At 41.0% G+C, this 16,915-nt stretch overlaps 1 protein-coding gene and 1 long non-coding RNA gene across 5 annotated transcripts in view; one reads left to right on the forward strand and one right to left on the reverse strand.

Moving 5' to 3' along the window:
- TNIK (TRAF2 and NCK interacting kinase) overlaps window positions 1–16,915 on the reverse strand; it is a 436,634-nt gene that overhangs the window by 66,729 nt on the left and 352,990 nt on the right. For 2 of the 4 annotated variants that reach the window (XM_036754965.1, XM_036754964.1), the window contains exons 17-18: window positions 15,528–15,767; window positions 11,394–11,500 (exon numbers count right to left, since the gene is read on the reverse strand). In XM_036754965.1, the coding sequence (XP_036610860.1) occupies window positions 11,394–11,500; window positions 15,528–15,767 (347 nt within the window). The remainder of the gene's footprint in view (window positions 1–11,393; window positions 11,501–15,527; window positions 15,768–16,915) is intronic. The other 2 variants (XM_036754967.1, XM_036754966.1) reach the window with 1 other exon arrangement.
- On the forward strand, window positions 9,814–15,532 carry LOC118846431. The gene is made up of 3 exons (XR_005010192.1): window positions 9,814–10,124; window positions 12,327–12,916; window positions 14,826–15,532. It is a non-coding gene; the product is annotated as an uncharacterized LOC118846431 (long non-coding RNA).

Genomic DNA, 16,915 nt, shown 5'->3' on the forward strand with positions numbered 1-16,915 from the left:
CAAAGGCGGGGAAGTTGTGATCAGGAACACAAATGGTTTATGTGCGATGCTAATTGGTCCCCAGGAGAGCTGTTTCCCTGACCTTGGCCTCATTAGCACCGTGTTCTCACCACCAGAGCTAGCGGGTGGAGAGACTTCCATTAATAGATGGTTATTTTAGTTTCTGAAAGTGGAAAGCATTTAGCAAATATGGATCTTCATCTAGGGTTTTTTAAAAAAAATTCAAGTAAAAGCAACCTTTTATGATCCTTTTAAGAAGAGAGTATTTGTACCCATCTTCTTGTGTAATATTGTATGGGATAATTTCCTTTTTGCCCTTTGCAAAGTGTCCCTGAGGTGGATGGCCCACCTGTGAGCACCTTCCGGAAGATTCTGAGAAATGCCTAATGACCAATGTACTCAGCACATCCAGCTGAGTCCGAACACCTGGAGATCTGAAAACATATTAATGCCCAGCTAAACTTCTCATTTCTCATCCTGATCTTTGGCATCAGGAACGTGATTGCACTAAGTTGACACCTAAGGTGAAGTGGGAATTATTCAATTCTTCAGAAGCACACAGAGAGTCAAAAAGGAAGCTGAAGTCCCCAACGTTGATTTCTGGGCCCGAATGGCTGAATTTGACTGTTTCTGGGGACTGATGGGCTGCGGCAGAGCCAGAAGACTACTCTACTTTGTGCTAAGATGGCATGGCCATGCTTTCAAAATGGGAGTTGAAGAGAAACTTGGAGTGTGAAGCCAGGAATGGATCTGTACACATTTTAACCACTTCAATTCAATCAAAAAATTAAACAAGCATTCATTAAGCACCTACTGTATGTAGACCCCAGACAAATGACAAAGCTTAGATGGCACATAAGGCCTTTGTCCTCATAGGGTTTTAAGAGGTTATGAAAGGAATAAGATGCAAACACAGATAAGTATAATATGCAATATCATGTGATATGAGCAAATTAAAATGCTCTTTGAGGTCTGAAGGGGAAGATTATTACTGCTGGTGTGATAAAGGATGGCATCAAAAAAGAGGTGCCACTTGAGATAGGCTTCAAAGGATGGGTAGAAATTAATAGATGAATCAATCATTTAGTCAACAAGCATTAAACACTTTACATGTGCATGTGTCTGGTACCTTGTGAAGTGCAAATCCTAAGGTAGTTATTTACTAGCTATAGTGACCCAAGCAAGTCACTTAAATCTGCCCTACTCTCCAGGAGCTTATATTCTAATGAGAGAGACAAGATGTATAGAAATACAAACAAGAGCAAAAGAAAGGGAAGTTTAGAAGGGTAGGCTCCAGTAAGGGTGTGTGTGTGTGGTGTGGGGAGGTAGAGGGGGAGAGGCCTGGGACTGGCAAAGGTATCCTACAGAAGTACTGAAAGAAGGCAAGGATTTGAAGAGGAAGAGGTGAGGACGGTGGGTATTCCAGGTATAGGGAATTAACGCAAAGTAATGGATTTGGGAGATGTGCAGAATAACGGCAATGTGTCTGGACAATGTAGTATGTGGAGAGGAGAAAGGTGTAAAAAGACTGGAAAGATATGAAGGGCTTTCATGCCAACAAAAGGAGTTTCTTTTTGATCCTACAGGCAATCACTGAAGTATTAATCAAGGGATATACTAGGTATCGGGATCAGTGTGAACAAAGGGATAGAGATGGTAAGTTCAGGGAATGCTCTAAGGAGCAGAGGAGTCCACGGTGGCTAGCACAGAATGCAAAAAAAAAAAGAAATAATAGGATAGGAAGTCAGAAAGATAGGGTGGCAGCTGATTCTGGAGGGATAACTCCCTCGATGTTTTAAAAAAAAATTCTATACTAGATCTGGGTTCTGAGCAAAGGCCTTTCAACTTTAAATGGTAATAAGAGAAAACAATGGAAGATTTTCTTGCTTAAAATCAGCAGAGAGATATGACAAGGTTGATGCCCAAGAAAGATTAGTCTGACAGAGATATGAAAGATGGATTGGTGTGAGAAGGGCAGAATACATATTGGAAGCCTACTACAATATTCTGGTGTGGGAGCCAATAATGAGAGTCTGCACTAGGGTGATGGCAGTAGAAATAAAGATAGGTGGGGTAATGAGGATGCTGTGGAGGTAGAATGGAGAAGACATGGTAACTGATTGGCTATGAGAGGTTAGAAAGAAGAAAGATGATTTAGAAGGAAGAAAACAAGCATTTATTCAGCACCTACTGTGTGCCAGGCACCGTGCTTTATAAATATTAGCTCATTCCCCTTAACAACCCTGCAAGGTAGGGGCTATTGTTATCACCCCCATTTTACAGCTGAGGAAACTGGGGTGGACAGAAGTTAAGTGACTTGCTCAGGTTTTCCAGCTGTGAAGTGTCTGGGACCAGATCTGAACTCAGTTCTTCCTAACTTCAGACCCAGAACTCAATCCATTGTACCATCTAGCTGTTTTGAAGTTAACTGTAAAATTATGAGCACGGGAGACACAGTCTGAGGATCAAAGACATAGAACTCAAACGCACTTCAGAGTTCACCTAATCCAACCTTCTCATTGTATGGATGAGGAAACCGAGGCTCAGGATGGATAAAATGTTTATCAGAAATAATAAATGCAGAGGGTGGAGGCAGACTTAGGGGGAGAAAGATCCTAAGCTTGGTTGATAGTAACATGCTTGAGCTGTGTTGAATTCAGTGGGACATGCATGTTGAGACACTGAGGCATGAGACTGGAGCTCAGAATAAGGATAAATGTTGTGTTTCAAGCTCCATCCATTTTTGATTTGGAGTTTATTTGGTTCTCTAGAACACTGTCTGGACCACCAAGTCCCCTAGTTAAGTGACTTGCTTGGGGCACTATAGCTAGTAAGTAACTACCTTAGGATTTGACCTTTGGTCTTTTGGATGCATTTCATCTTTGTCACCTGGCTGACTCATCAAGACTTGGGTTGAAATCCCACCTTGGAGACATACTGGTTGTATGACCCTGGAAAATAACTTAATCTCTCAGTGTTCCAAGCAACTCTAAGGCAGAGAAGGGACTGACTTGCATCAATAGGATGTAACTTCTTCCTTAGGGAGTTACCTATACCAATGAAATCATAGGTGAAATCCACACCTTGGGGATTCCAATTCTAACTTAGTAAAAAAAGATGCCAATAAAGTGCAAAACGGCACATTTGGATGACCGTAGTAGGAAGCAGAAGTCAATAGTAAAGCCAGTCTGGGATTTCTTACACATGAAAGAAAGCTCACAGGTCAGATCTTGATTTCAACTCCTCTGATCTATTTCAAAGTTGTGGGCTGTTCAGGAGGAGGTGGGCTGGGCAATGTTGCTTATTGATTTTTAAGGTCAATAAATAATAAAGGGCACCATGCGCTTTGGGCATGGAGGGCAGAGGAGCAGTCAGGGCAGGGGACGATAAAGCCTGTGTTATCAACTGGACTTTGACAAAATCTGGAAAACTGAGTTCCAGGAACAAGAAATGACTTTTTAAAATGTCTACTTCAAGGAGAATTTGTAAGCATCAAGATGAAAGGAGACCATAACATGCTCCTTACAGGTATGGAGAGAAAGTCATATGCCCAGGGGTATTAGGCTGTCCAGCAAGTGGCAGGGTCCCTTCTCGGGCAGCAGAGGAAGCATCTTAAATAAGAAGGAAGATTTCACTGATCTTAGATAACCACTGCACCACGTACTTCACACGGAGCTGGCCACCAAGTCATGAAGATCTGGTTTCAAGTCCTGTCTATGACACTGTTGGACTGTGGACAAGTCTTTTTGTCTCTCAGTCTCAAGGCATCTCTCTAGGCTGGAGAGCAGGGGCAGATTTGCATTGAGAAAGGACAAGGAAGTCCTCAATGGAAGCCTTCCATGGTGATGAAAGCATAGTTCCGGTTAAAAACAAAAACTGTATTATACATATTATGTGTATTGCACATAAACACATATGTATACATGCATGATTATCACACACATTTATATGCACATATATGTATTATACCTGTATGTGCATATACACACGTATGCATATATTTGGGTACTAGGTGGCACAGCGGATAGAGCACTGGGTCTTAAGTCAGAAAGACTTATCTTTCTGAGTTCAAATCTGGATTCAGATGCAGATCTTGGGCACATCACTTAACCCCATTTGCCTCAGTTTCCTCATCTGTAAATTGAGCTGGAGAAGGAAATGCTGAACCACTCCAGTACCTGTGCCAAGAAAACCCCAAATGGGGTCACAAAGAGTTGGATATAACCAAAACAACACAACCCCCAAAATGTATATATTTATATATATTCACACATTTATGTACATAGAAGTGTGCTTGTGTGTACACATGCACATATACACACAAGAGTATAAAAACATTAAAATACTCCAATGGATCTATGACATTATTTGGAATGTCCTTCCAATTGTGTAGATGACAATGCAACCATGCTTGCCCAACCCATGAAACATCTGCCTAAGTACTCCCAAAATTTCACTAAAGGAAATGTGTTGAAGGCTTTCCTTAATTTCTTCTAGTTTCCAATGAAGGACCCTGGCTGTCCACCTGAAATCACTTGTTCTTGACGTGTATGTGACCTGTCTATCCTTTCTTTCTCTAATACAGTTCCTCGATGACATCTTATACTCCTGTTCAGAGCTCCTCACTGGTTACATGTTTCACCCTACTCACACCCACCATCTGCCTCTTCAATTGCAAGTGTATATGATTCATTTTCAATTCTTCCAAATTACTGTGCTCTATGTCTAACTGCCACATAATAACAGTATTGAGTCGTTGCTTACATGGGAAACTTGGGGATAAACAAAGGATCTTTGCAATGTCCCAAAGGAAATCTAGCTCACTCTCCTCCCATTCTACTCTGCTGGAAAGGGAGTGAGAATGAAAGTTTTGTGTAGACTGTAGAGTGCTAGGCTTGGAGTCAGAGAGAGCTTGGCTCATTTCCAGCCTTAGACCCTTACTAGCTGTGCTTCTAATGTGCCAAAAAGTGTGCTGAGCAAAGAGATACAAAAGAAAAGCAAAAGCAGTCCCTGCCCTCAAGAACCTTCCATTCTAATGAGGGAGACAAAATCTAAAAAAAAAATACGTCTGTACAAGACACATACAGAAGAAAAGGAGGAACAGAGACTTGGGAAGACTTCGTACGAAAGAGGTAGCGTTTGAGCTGGGTCTTAAAAGAAGGCAAGAAGGAAGAAAGAGAGCATTGTGAGAATGGGTGACAGACAGCTAGTGGACATGCAAGAGAATTTCATTGTGAGGAACAGGAACTAGGCCAGTATCTCTGGACCACAGAGTTCCTAGAGGGAAATAGCGCATGTAAATTCTGGAAAGGCAGGAAGGGGCAAGATGATGAATGCTCCGAAATGCCAAACAGAGGGCTTTATATTTGATTCTAAAGGTGGGGAGCCCCTGGAGTCTCATGAGTGAGGCAGTGACGTGGACAGAGCCATGCCTGAAGAAAATGGCCTTGGCAGTGAGTGGAGAATGGCTTGGGGTCAGGAGAGAGATGGAGCTGGGGACAAATTAGGGAGCCGGTGCAATAATCCAAGTGAGAGGTGTTCTTGTAATTAAAAACAAACCCAAGAAGCCAAAAGGAAATTGTAGCTAAATGGAAGGAGGGCTTCCAGGCGTCCTTGGAGGGTTGGCAGAGTGGGTTTTATCAGGTGCCCAAAGGTAACAAGAAACGTTATTTCATGGGATATTTAGTCATCACAGATCACTATAGCCAGTATTTATACAACACCTACTATGTGCCAGGCAGTATGCTAAGTGCTTTACAGATATTATCTCCTTTGACCCTCATAGCAACCCTGCCAGGTAGATGCTGTTACTACCCCCAACTTACTGTTAAGGAAACTGAGACAAAGAGATTATGTTATTTTCCCAAGGTCACACAGCAAATCTGAGGCCAGATTTGAACTCAAGTCTTCCTGACTCGAGGCGCAGAACCCTATATCCTACATCACCTGGCCACCATAACAATCATGTATTACAGTATCAACGTTGTCCTGCCTTCTCTCTTTTGGCATTCGCCAAAAAGACCGCTGTGAAGACATGGATAAATGATTTAACAATGTCACTTGCTAAGGATGAAGTGGGAGGAAAATTTCTTGAAGAACTTAATGAATCCATCCAGGTCAAGTCCACAAGAGCTCTGATCCTTAGGGACTTCAAGGCAAAGGGGGAAAACAGGGAGGACAGAAAGGAAAATATGGGAAAATAGGGCTCCAGAAGAAGGAGTGTGAGAGGCTAAAGATGCAAAGACTGAACAGGCCCCTCATGCCTCTGTATCTGTGGAAGCCGGGGGTATGCGGGCCGGGGGCTGACCGCATTAAGAATCTCACAGACCCAAGTTTGGATTCGGCCTCTGACGCTTCCTCACGATGTGACGTTGGGCAAGTCACTCAGTCTCAGTTTGCTTTTCTAAAAAGAAGGATAAGCTGGCATCTGTCTCACTGGGTCATTGTAAAGATCAAATGAGATAGCGTATGTAAGGCATTCTACAAACCTTAAACGGCCTATAAATGCTAGCTGTTACGCTTATGCACAGGCATTACTATTGTCTATAAATTCTTTGAGAAAAGAACTGGAATGGGCTGAACATGATAAGCACCAAATAACAAATAAAGAATGAAATTGACTATATTTTTAATAGACTCATAAAGAGCAGGCACGTCTCTCTACCTATCTGTCCATTTGTCTATCTAACATTTACCTACCTACCTGCCTATCCATCTGACTGTCTCTCCCTGCCAAGCTATCTGACACAACCCATATAGCCGTGTGTACAAATATGTGCGTACACAGATCTGTTCTAGGGTATATCTCTCCTATACAATTTAGATAACTTGAGAGAAGGGTCAGGTTCATCTTTGTCACTGCATCCCAGCACAAAGCTTAGCACATGGGGCAGATACTCACGTACATGTATGTGAATTTCAGAATTTATTATGATTGAATGAAAAGGCATTATTCAGTGCTTACTATGTGCCAGACATTGTGCAACATACATACATATATAGAGTGCTGTTTTTTCGAATATATGCATGTGTAAAATATAATATATAAATGTAATCTGTAACTAATATGACATGTCTACATGCATGGATACACGTGTACATATTATGTATTATGTGTGTCTACGCACATGCATCTATATTTATCTTTCTACAGAGAATACAAGGTCATGGGAGGGGGAGGCTCTAGTAGATGAAAGGATAATGAAAAGCATTGTGTAAAAGGTGGTTCTTCAGCTGGGCTTTGAAGGAAACAAGGGACTTTAAGAAGAAAGGGTGAGCAGAGAGTAAACTCTGGACGTGAGTGGGCAACATAAAGGTCCAGGGATGGGAGGAGGACAGATGTGGGGTCCATCAAGAAGGCCAGTCTGGTTGGACTGTAGAGTGTGGGAAGGGAAGTGATGTGTAAGCAGGCTTGAAAGGTAAGTGTAGTCACCTTGAAAAGGATTCTAATGCCAAAGAGAAGACCTCATTCTAATCAATCTATTACTCTATATGTTTGTAGCTATACACACAATGATTTCATCCATATATCAAAGCCACCATTTTGAAGCTCTTTAAATTCATTAATTCCATATGTAAAATAGAATGTGTAACCACATATATGTGTATGTGCACACATGAACATGTGTGTATGTGTTTAAGAGTAGGAGCAGTGAGGGGAAGAGTGCCAAGTTGGCCTCACCCACTAAAGTTTTCTTGATTTCCCAAGGAACTACAAACACCTTGGAGAGGCTCCTTTGTTGTTAAGTTGTGTCCAACTCTTCATGACCCCATTTGGGGTTTTCTTGGCAAAGAAAAGACTGGTTTTCCATTTCCTTCTCCAGCTCATTTACAGATGAGGATATTGAGGCAAACAAGGTTAAGTGACTTGTCCAGGTTCACACAGCTAGTGAGTATCTGGAGGTGGATTTGAACACAGGTCTTCCTGACTCCATGCTTGGCAATCTATCCACTGTGCCACCAAGCTGCCCTGGAGAGGCACTTTACTACTTCTTCAATCACCTGATAGCATCGAGTGATGGATTTTTCATGGTCCTCTTAGGCGCTATGTTATGATCTCCTTTCCCCTTGATCCTTATACATTCCTATGGCATCAGGAAGCCCTTTGACTTTCTTTAGGTCTTATCACAAGCTTCCAGAAACCACCAACTATTTTATTTTAAAGTGTTTCCCAGTCCCAATGTCAACACTGGCATCACATTATCTTCTGAACATACTATTACTTTGCCCTTTCTACCCTTGAAGCCTTCCCTTATCCCCCCTGAAAGTAATAAACTTTCCCCTTGGACCTCATAGCAAACTTTATCTTATACCTCTTGCATGCTTTGATCATGTAATCTTGTATACTATAATTATATGCAATCTCGATTGAATCACAAGGAGGGGCAGTGTGGTTGGTATAGAGAAGAGCACTGTCTTTGGAGTCAAAATATCTGAGTTCAAATCTCAGCTTTTGTCACTCAGTACTTGGATGCTCCTTTCTGAGCCTCAGTGTCCTCATCTCTGTTGAACTTGGTGACTATAGAACCCCTTCCAACTCTAAATCTGTGAGCTAAAGGGTTCTTATAGGTATCTGCCCTTGACATTTTTTCCTCTCAGTTTTATAAATTCAGTTCGATTATAATTACCTAATGCTTATTTGACTCCAGTCCAATTTGATTTAGTAATGGCTGCATAAGTTTAATACGCTCCTCAAATGCTGGCCACCAGAAGATCGTTGGCAGCAAGGATCATGATGTAGGGGTGACCTGCTGGACTTCTGCTTACTCTAAAAAGTCCTGCTTTGAAACTTAGGAAGTCCCATCCACGGTGTATGAAGATTCCCAAGATTCCAAGATCAGTTAGTCTAACCCTTTCATTTTGCTGAGGAGGACACTCAAGTCCAGAGAAGGGAAAGGACTCATCCATGGGCACACAAGGAAGAGGTGAGGAGGTCTGGGATTGGAACCCAAGCTCTTTCGGTCCCAATCCACTTACTATGCCGTTCCCTTAGCATCCCTGCCTGCCACTCCTGAGGGAGGCAGCTGATCATGGAGGGAGGATACAACCAACTTTTCCCCTAACCAGGACCCACAGCATTCTCCAAAACCCTGGAATGTCCCAACAGACACTGAAAAATCTGACTGAAAAAAAAGAACTCTGCTAGAAGTAAATTAGGAAAAAATTACTCATTTGTATATAGTTTTCTAAAGTTTACCAATTGTAACAGTAATTAAACTACATGTATAAAACTGGGGGAGAGAAATGCAAAGAACAGGTGAGGCAGGTAATACAAGTGTTGTTATCCTTGTTTTACAGATGAGGAAACTGAGGCACAAAGGGGTCAAGTGACTTGCCCAGCGTCAGACAGCTTGTGTCAAGTTCACATTTTCTGAATCTTAGTCCAGGGTTGTTGGACCCAGAATAGAAAGATGATTTAAGCCCTTCCTTAGTTCTCAGGATGTCACTGAATTGGAACTGAAGGTTGTATTAGATTGTAAGAATATGGAGAGCAGGAACTGTGTCATTTTTCCCTTTTGTCTCTCCAAGAGTCAGCAAGGTATTCTATACACAAGCAAGCACTAAATCGATGATTTTTTTAAAAAAAAACTACTGTTCATATGATTGCCTAAATGTCTGTATCCTTTTATGTTATTAAAGAAAAAAACCCCTGAGATTACAACATCCTTGGACCATGTTTCTAATATTCTAAGTTAACTGGCTAAGCAAGAGTGCCCTGGGGACAAGGTTCAAAAGAGCAAGACATAGGGATAATTACTGACTTATCAGTGCCTAAACAGAGAGAGTGATAAAGTTCCTGTTTGCAATATCAACATTCCTTTGGCTTCATGGTCAAGTTCAGCTCCAGCCCTCCCCTGCATTGTCCTACATGGTGCTGCTCAGCAACATCAGAACTGCAATGAATTTCACCAGGAGCTAGCAGAAAATGACTCATTGAAAGTCGACTGCAGTGGCTAACACTGTTCAGAATGTGCTAGTGTTCTGAGCTTCCGAGATTAACGCCTCTGTGTACAGCTCCATCTTATTTATGAACCGACCACCTCCTAAGGCTGCTCATGCAGAGAGGAAACCTCAGCCTTTATGATCAGAAGTATTCCATATTTTAAGGAGATACACAAATAATGGTAACATTTATCCCTAGGATTTTCTCTTAAGAGTCAGTTTCCTTCCACTACTACAGTCAATTGGGGAGAATGAAACTGCCCATTTACACTCATCTTTCTAGATCAAGGGTTCTTAACTTGGTATCTGTTTTGTTTTTTTAGTATTCTGATAACTGTATTTCTATATAATTGATATCCTTTGTAATCCTATGTATTTCATTTCATGTATTTAACGGTCAAAGGTGAGTGACAAAAAAGGGTTATGAACCCTGATTCTAGACCATGCCTCATTCAAGATTCAGCTCAAATCCCACCTTCTAGAAGAGGCCTTTCTGTGTCCTCCCTCACTGCTAGTATCTTCTCTCTGAGATTACCTTCCATTTATCCCATATCTGTTTTGTATGAACATAATTATCTGCGTCTTGTCTTCCCCAATCAGAATGTGAACTCCAGAAAAAAAAAGTTCCTGTCCTCAAGGTGTGATTAAAGCTGATTAATATTTAATTATTTCTTCTGCATTTACTTTAATTGGAGAGGCATATTGTGAAGTGGGACGCATATAGGATCTGGATTTGGAAGATTTGGGTTTTAACGCTGACTCTGCTATGGACTTTGTGACTGGACAAATCATTTCACCTCTCTAGGGCTCAGTTTCCCATCTGTAAAAATGAGGGGGTTGGATTGGATAACCTCTTTTATTTCAAGGACCCCTTTGGCAGTATGATAAAACCCATGGATCCCTCCTCAGAATATTTTTAAATGAATGAAATGCATGGGATGAGAAAATAAACCAATTATATGGAAATATAGTCATCAAAATTATATATTTTAAAAGTTTTCAGATCTCAGGTTAAGAACTCATTGGCTAGATGATCTTTAAGTTATTTTCAATTTCCTAATCTTAAGCATTTCAATGACTCCCAAGCATAAGTGGAGCAAGCCACTGATCAGTATAACTACTTCTTCCTCATTGCCTAATTGGTCATTGAAGTCAGGTTTGAGAGCATCCTAACATAGCTCTAATCATTTCACTTTGGGTTTGACTTCTATTATTCTATCATGGATAGTTCAGTCAAAACTAAGGTAATTGGGTACCTCCTGTATACAAAGCACTACTGAAGTCTGTGAAAGAAAGAGAAGGCACCTTTTCACTTGTAGAGAGCTTGCAGTACAGATGGGGCCCCAGAATACAGAGGAATTCATAAAGATAGTGACGAAGGTATTGGGGAAAGAAACAAGGACTAGGCTGGAGGTAGCATTTTCTGTAGTCTTCTAATCTGATTGCCTTACCTTGCTCGGATAGGCTGCGATCCAAGTCTGGGTCCCAGTGCATTTCCATTGCCAGGGGAGTTCTTCCTGGCTAACGCTGGTGATATGGAAGTTGTTCGTTGAGGCACCTGGAAGAAAATCAGAATGTCTCCAGATGTTGAGGAGGGGTAATTACAAACAAATCTCCCTAGTCCACATTCCACTCCTTTCTAAGATATATCTATCTATATCCACATCTATCTATCTATCTATCTATCTATCTATCTATCTATCTATCTATCTCTATATCCACATCCATCCATCAATATATGCAAATCTATATTGATGCGGATATAGATATATAGATATCTATAGATATAGATATATATTTATATAGACAGAGCTATGTAAAGCTATATATAGATATATAAATATCTATAGAAATACTTACATATCCATATCTATATAGATGTAGGTATAGATATGTAGACATCTATCTATCTATAGAGATGGAGATATAGATAAATGATAAATATCTGTAGATATAAATATAAATTTCCCCCTTAAAGTTATAAGGAATATCTATTACAGGGCAGAATTACCCTTCTTCCCATTGTCCAACATCCAATTCCTTGAGTGAAATCTAAAACTACTCCACCTTTTAGGGGAATAGATCTAAATTTGGGAGACAGAAAGACAGAGACAGACAGAGACAGACAGAGAAATGAAAATGGTCTGAATCATTGTGCACTAGACTGAGAATGTGTAAATTCAATTTAATCCTAGTACTGGCAAGAATGGGTAAACATGCTGACAGAATGGGTGCTCAATTTTGCTGATCTTGCTGTGATAGTTTGGTTGGGGTGGGGTGGCACAAAGGGACAAGGAGAAGCACTGCCTCAGCAGAGAGCCAAGGAAGCAGCAAAAGGAAGTTATGCAGATTAAAGTGAATCCCATTTCTATCTCTCCCCACAGTCTATGGGCAAATAAGAGACTAATGACAATGAAGGAAAAAACTTGGATATCAGGGCAGAATCCCGGTCGTACTCCACATGTCTGGGAGCCCTGTAGCCAGCGGAATCACCGAGCCAACTGCAAAACCAGCTTCCTGACATCAATTGCGCATTTTGGGCATTTTCCACATCTGATTGAGTTTGAAGGCACAATTTTTTTTAAACCTGCTTTAGTTTTAAGAGGCCAATTGGTATTGGAATATGAAATGTAATTAAAAAGAGCATTCATATAGATGAATAAAGGGGAATATCTTTAATTAAGAGCCTTCAGGGTATCACCATGATGATGCTGGTAGAAAAATTATCTTTTCACCTGGGAAGGGTCAGAAGGTAGATGTGGATACACCTCAATTTATAGAATAGATGTGTTTCTAAACACTCTGGGGGGAAAAAGCTATTTTAAATGCGTTAAGGAAATTTGCCATTTGAGGAAAGCTTAGGATATACTTTTGTAAAGAGGATTTATTGAATGAATCATAATCTGTGTTTGTTGTTTATGTTCAGATTTGCCTACAGCTCCTTTTCTTAAAGTGAGGCACACCCGTCTTAAAAGTAAGTATCAGAGATGTGAACCAGTGTCTCTAATGTCATGCTCCCTCTCTCTCTTTCTCCTTTTCCTTCCTTCTTTTGCTTCCTTCTTTTCTTCCTTTCCTTCCTTTCCTTTCTTTTTTTACTTCCTTTCCTTCCTTCTTCCCTCCTTCTGTCCCTTCCTTCCTTTTCCTTTCCTTCTGTTTCTTCCTTCCTTCTCCCAGACCTGTCTGTATCTTTCTTGGTGTGGAGAGTCCTGGTAAGGAATTTCCTTTATTCATGCAGATTAGCCCCTTCTTTGCATAGTCTCAGTTGCCTCTGTTTGGCTTTTAAAGCCCTGCATCAGGTTACCCTGTGCTAACATTTCCATCTTCTTATACCTTATGCTGCGTTCATAGTCTATGAACATAGTGACATCGGCCTCCTCATTCTTCCTTGAACAAAACACTGCATCGCCCAACTCCATGAATGTATACTAACTGCTCCCCATGCCTGCACCTCTCTCTCTCCCTTCCCTCTATTTGGCTTTGTTCAAGCCTCAGCTAAAATCCCATCTTCTACAAGAAGCCTTCCCTGAGTCACCTTGATGTTAGTGCCTTCTCTCTGACAGTACTTTCAAGTTAGCCTCTATATATGTTGTTTGCACATGGTTGGCACATTGTCTTCCTCATTAGACTGTGAGCCCCTTGAGGGCAGGAGCTGTTTTTGCCTTTCTCTGTATCCCTAGTATTCCTTTGTATCCCTAGTACAGCAGCTGGTGCAGAGTAGGCTCTTGATAAGTGCTTGTGAGCATGACTTAAGGGGAAGTAAGTTGCCCAGGGGTACGTAGCCAGTATGTGTCAGAGTTGGGACTTGAACCTGGGTTTTCTGGACTTTAATGCTAGCTTTTAATCTACTTTGCCATGCTGTTTCTCATTTACACTACCACTGGCTTGCTGCCACCATTATGCCATTTTCACTTTATGCCATACCTGTCCTTCCTGGTCAGCTTCTCTGTTCTCTAACTAAACCAAAAGAAACACATTCCTGCCCATCTCTACTCTTACCAACTTAGAAACCTGGACTTGCTAGCTGCTTTAGTGGAGAACTGATATGAGGCATTGGGAGGATTGAGAAAGTAAGACAAGTTTACAATGGAGTACAGTCAGCTTTGGTCTCTGGGAGAAATTCATGGTTTAAGTACCACACAAAATCACAAATTGTATACACTTCTGGACTTGGACTCAGAAACGCATGGGTTTATATCTCACCTCATATGACTCTGGGAAAGTCCCTTAACCTCTCTGTATCTGTTTCCTCAGAAAAATTGATGGCCTCAAAGGTCGCTTCTAGTCTGTAATCTGTGATTGTCTAAACCAAATGTTCAGATGAAAGCTTGAACTATTCTTGGTTCTCCTAATATCTCTTTTGGGGGGGAAGAAGGGTGTGTGTGTGCGAGAGAGAGAGAGAGAGAGAGAGAGAGAGAGAGAGAGAGAGACAGAGACAGAGAGACAGAGAGACAGAGAGAGACAGAGAGAGAGATAGAGAGAAAGAGAGGCAGAGACAGAGACAGAGAGAGACAGACAGACAGACAAAGACAGACAGACAAAGACAGACAGAGAGATAGAGACAGAGAGACAGAGACAGAGGGCGGGGGTTGGGAGGGCTCGGGTGAGGTGTCTGGATCTGTGATTTCATTGGTGTAATGGAATGCCCACTGTGGAAACTCCCTCCATCATATATACTGGCCATAGTAATTGGTGTGTAACTTTTAGTTGCCAGATTAATTAACTTACTTGCCTGTAGTCGCACAGCTCATTTGTATCAGAGGCAGGGTTTTTGACTCTGAGGCTGATGCCTTAGCCACTATAAAACACTGTGTCACATTAAGAGGTATTAGATACGGTCATTTACAAAGTATTTTGTAGCCTTTCACAGTTTGTCTTTTTTTCAGACTCCTTCTCATTTTCTCTCCCTGGGATGTTTCCTAACCAACGGTAAAGATGACCCACACTGTGAACTGTTCTAGGCATTCATCATATCTGGTTATTGTATCAGAACCATAAGCTCCAGTGTTGACCAAACTTGACCTCAAACTGGCTCCCAAGACATACAAAAGAGAATCAAACAAATTTGGCTTACACCCTGTGTCTAAGAAGGCTGGCCAAAGCAGGATGACTGTATCCTCAGAAACATCTGGATGTTTGCCTTTCCACTGACAAAAGATGTAGACGACTGAGTGAATGTGACACTTTTCCTTTGGGTGCTCTTATGTCATGTAAAACACAGACTTAGTTGACAATCAAGAGGTCGACTACTTAATGTCTTCTTATGAAAATGTATGCAATGGTTTGGAGAACCAGAGGCTCGGGCTCCTAACCCTGAGCAGGTGCTGATAAGTCATTCAAACTCTCTGTGCCTCAGTTTTTTGCTTTGTGAAAAAAAGACAGGAAACAGCCTACCTTATAGGCTTGTTTAGAGGAACAATGAGGAATATGAATGATGAAGGACATTTTGTAATAGTTAAATTCCTTGTCAATATAACTCCAAGACTAGCTCTTTTAAATTTTGGATGTTAGTAGAAGTAGTCTAAAAAAACCCCATAAAATAAGCAAAACAAAAAAAGCCCAAAACCCAAACACCTGAGTGGTGTTACCTTTGGTGGAATGTCTTCCTCCTGCCGTAACCAAGAGCTTCGGTCAAACTTTTCAATGCGAGGGGGGAGAGGAGGGTTTTCAGAGGTGGGATCCGAGTTCTGCCGTGGCATCTCAGCACGGTGAGACGTCACCGTCAGAGCCTCCTGGAACCCTGCTATCCCCTTTGTGGGCTGTTCATGCACTGACTGAGAGGCAGAGAGGGAGGGTCCTTGGGATTTCACCGTTACCAGATGTGGAATCTAAGCATTAAGCCAAAATGAGAGCATCAGTATTAGGAGGGGAAAAAATAATCAGCTAGATGTTGAAACTAAACTAAAGGGGGAAAAATCCTGATGTATGGATTGAATTATATGTATCCCTTCTATTTATGGCTTTTCATTCTTAAAAAGTTCTCAAGCCAAGATCTAGAAGTATGTGTAGGTGCTCAATGGGGCAAATGTGTTTGATGCACAGACATACTCTGTGTGTGTGTGTGCACGCATGCACACATACACATATATATGTTCAATCATGTAGCTGTCTTCATCCTTGAACCACTGATAGGTAAAGTAAGGCACAGGAAGGTTAAATAGGTTGTCCATTAATGCTAAGAAGTCATTAAAGAAAAAAATAAAAGAAAATCTGAAAAAATAAACTAGTGTTTCAGTACACAGCTGACACCTATAATGCTATGTGTCTCCTAGCAACTGACCTGCATCCTTCCGTATGGACAATTGCAAATTCTGGTTGGATGCTGTTTTTCAGAGGCCTGGAAACTTAGAGAGGCCATAGGGCCATCTCAGGATAGCCACTAAGGATGAAGAAAACTTTTGGCACCAGCAGGCTGAATCTGACCTCCAGTCTGGAATTCTGAGACCTAAGTTCATTTGCTGAACAGTTTGAGATGGCATTCATCCCAAGTCAGAAAATAAATTTCAAAGAGTACCACTGGACAGAGTGAAGTCTCAATCAGTGTATTAATCGTTCAATGAATAATTCCAAAAGACATCTCAAGTAACAAAACAAACTGTTCCTCCTGCCAAGCAGACCCCAACATACCAACTCATCTTTAAACAAAGGGAGAAAGCTTCTCTGCCCACTCCAATTTTAGAAAAGAGAAAATCTCTGACATCTTTTTAAAATGCTGATTCTCTTAAAGTTGTCATATTTGGGAATGTATTTTTAAAAATTCTTTTTAATGTGGACTTAATAATAAAGCTTTTCAATATACAAAGAAGAAAAAGTTTATTGTTTATAAAGCTGCAAACTTCTTTTACTCGGTTTATTTTTTTAAAATGTCTATTAAATTTAACAAGATAGTAGCAGAGTTGCCTTATTTGTCCCTGTTTTTATTAAATGTCTTAGTTTTCTTCTCCATGTGTTTAAATGTTTTATTGATGTGTTCCCT

This window comes from Trichosurus vulpecula, chromosome 4, assembly GCF_011100635.1.
Source record: "Trichosurus vulpecula isolate mTriVul1 chromosome 4, mTriVul1.pri, whole genome shotgun sequence".
Taxonomy (NCBI): Eukaryota; Metazoa; Chordata; class Mammalia; order Diprotodontia; family Phalangeridae; genus Trichosurus; species Trichosurus vulpecula.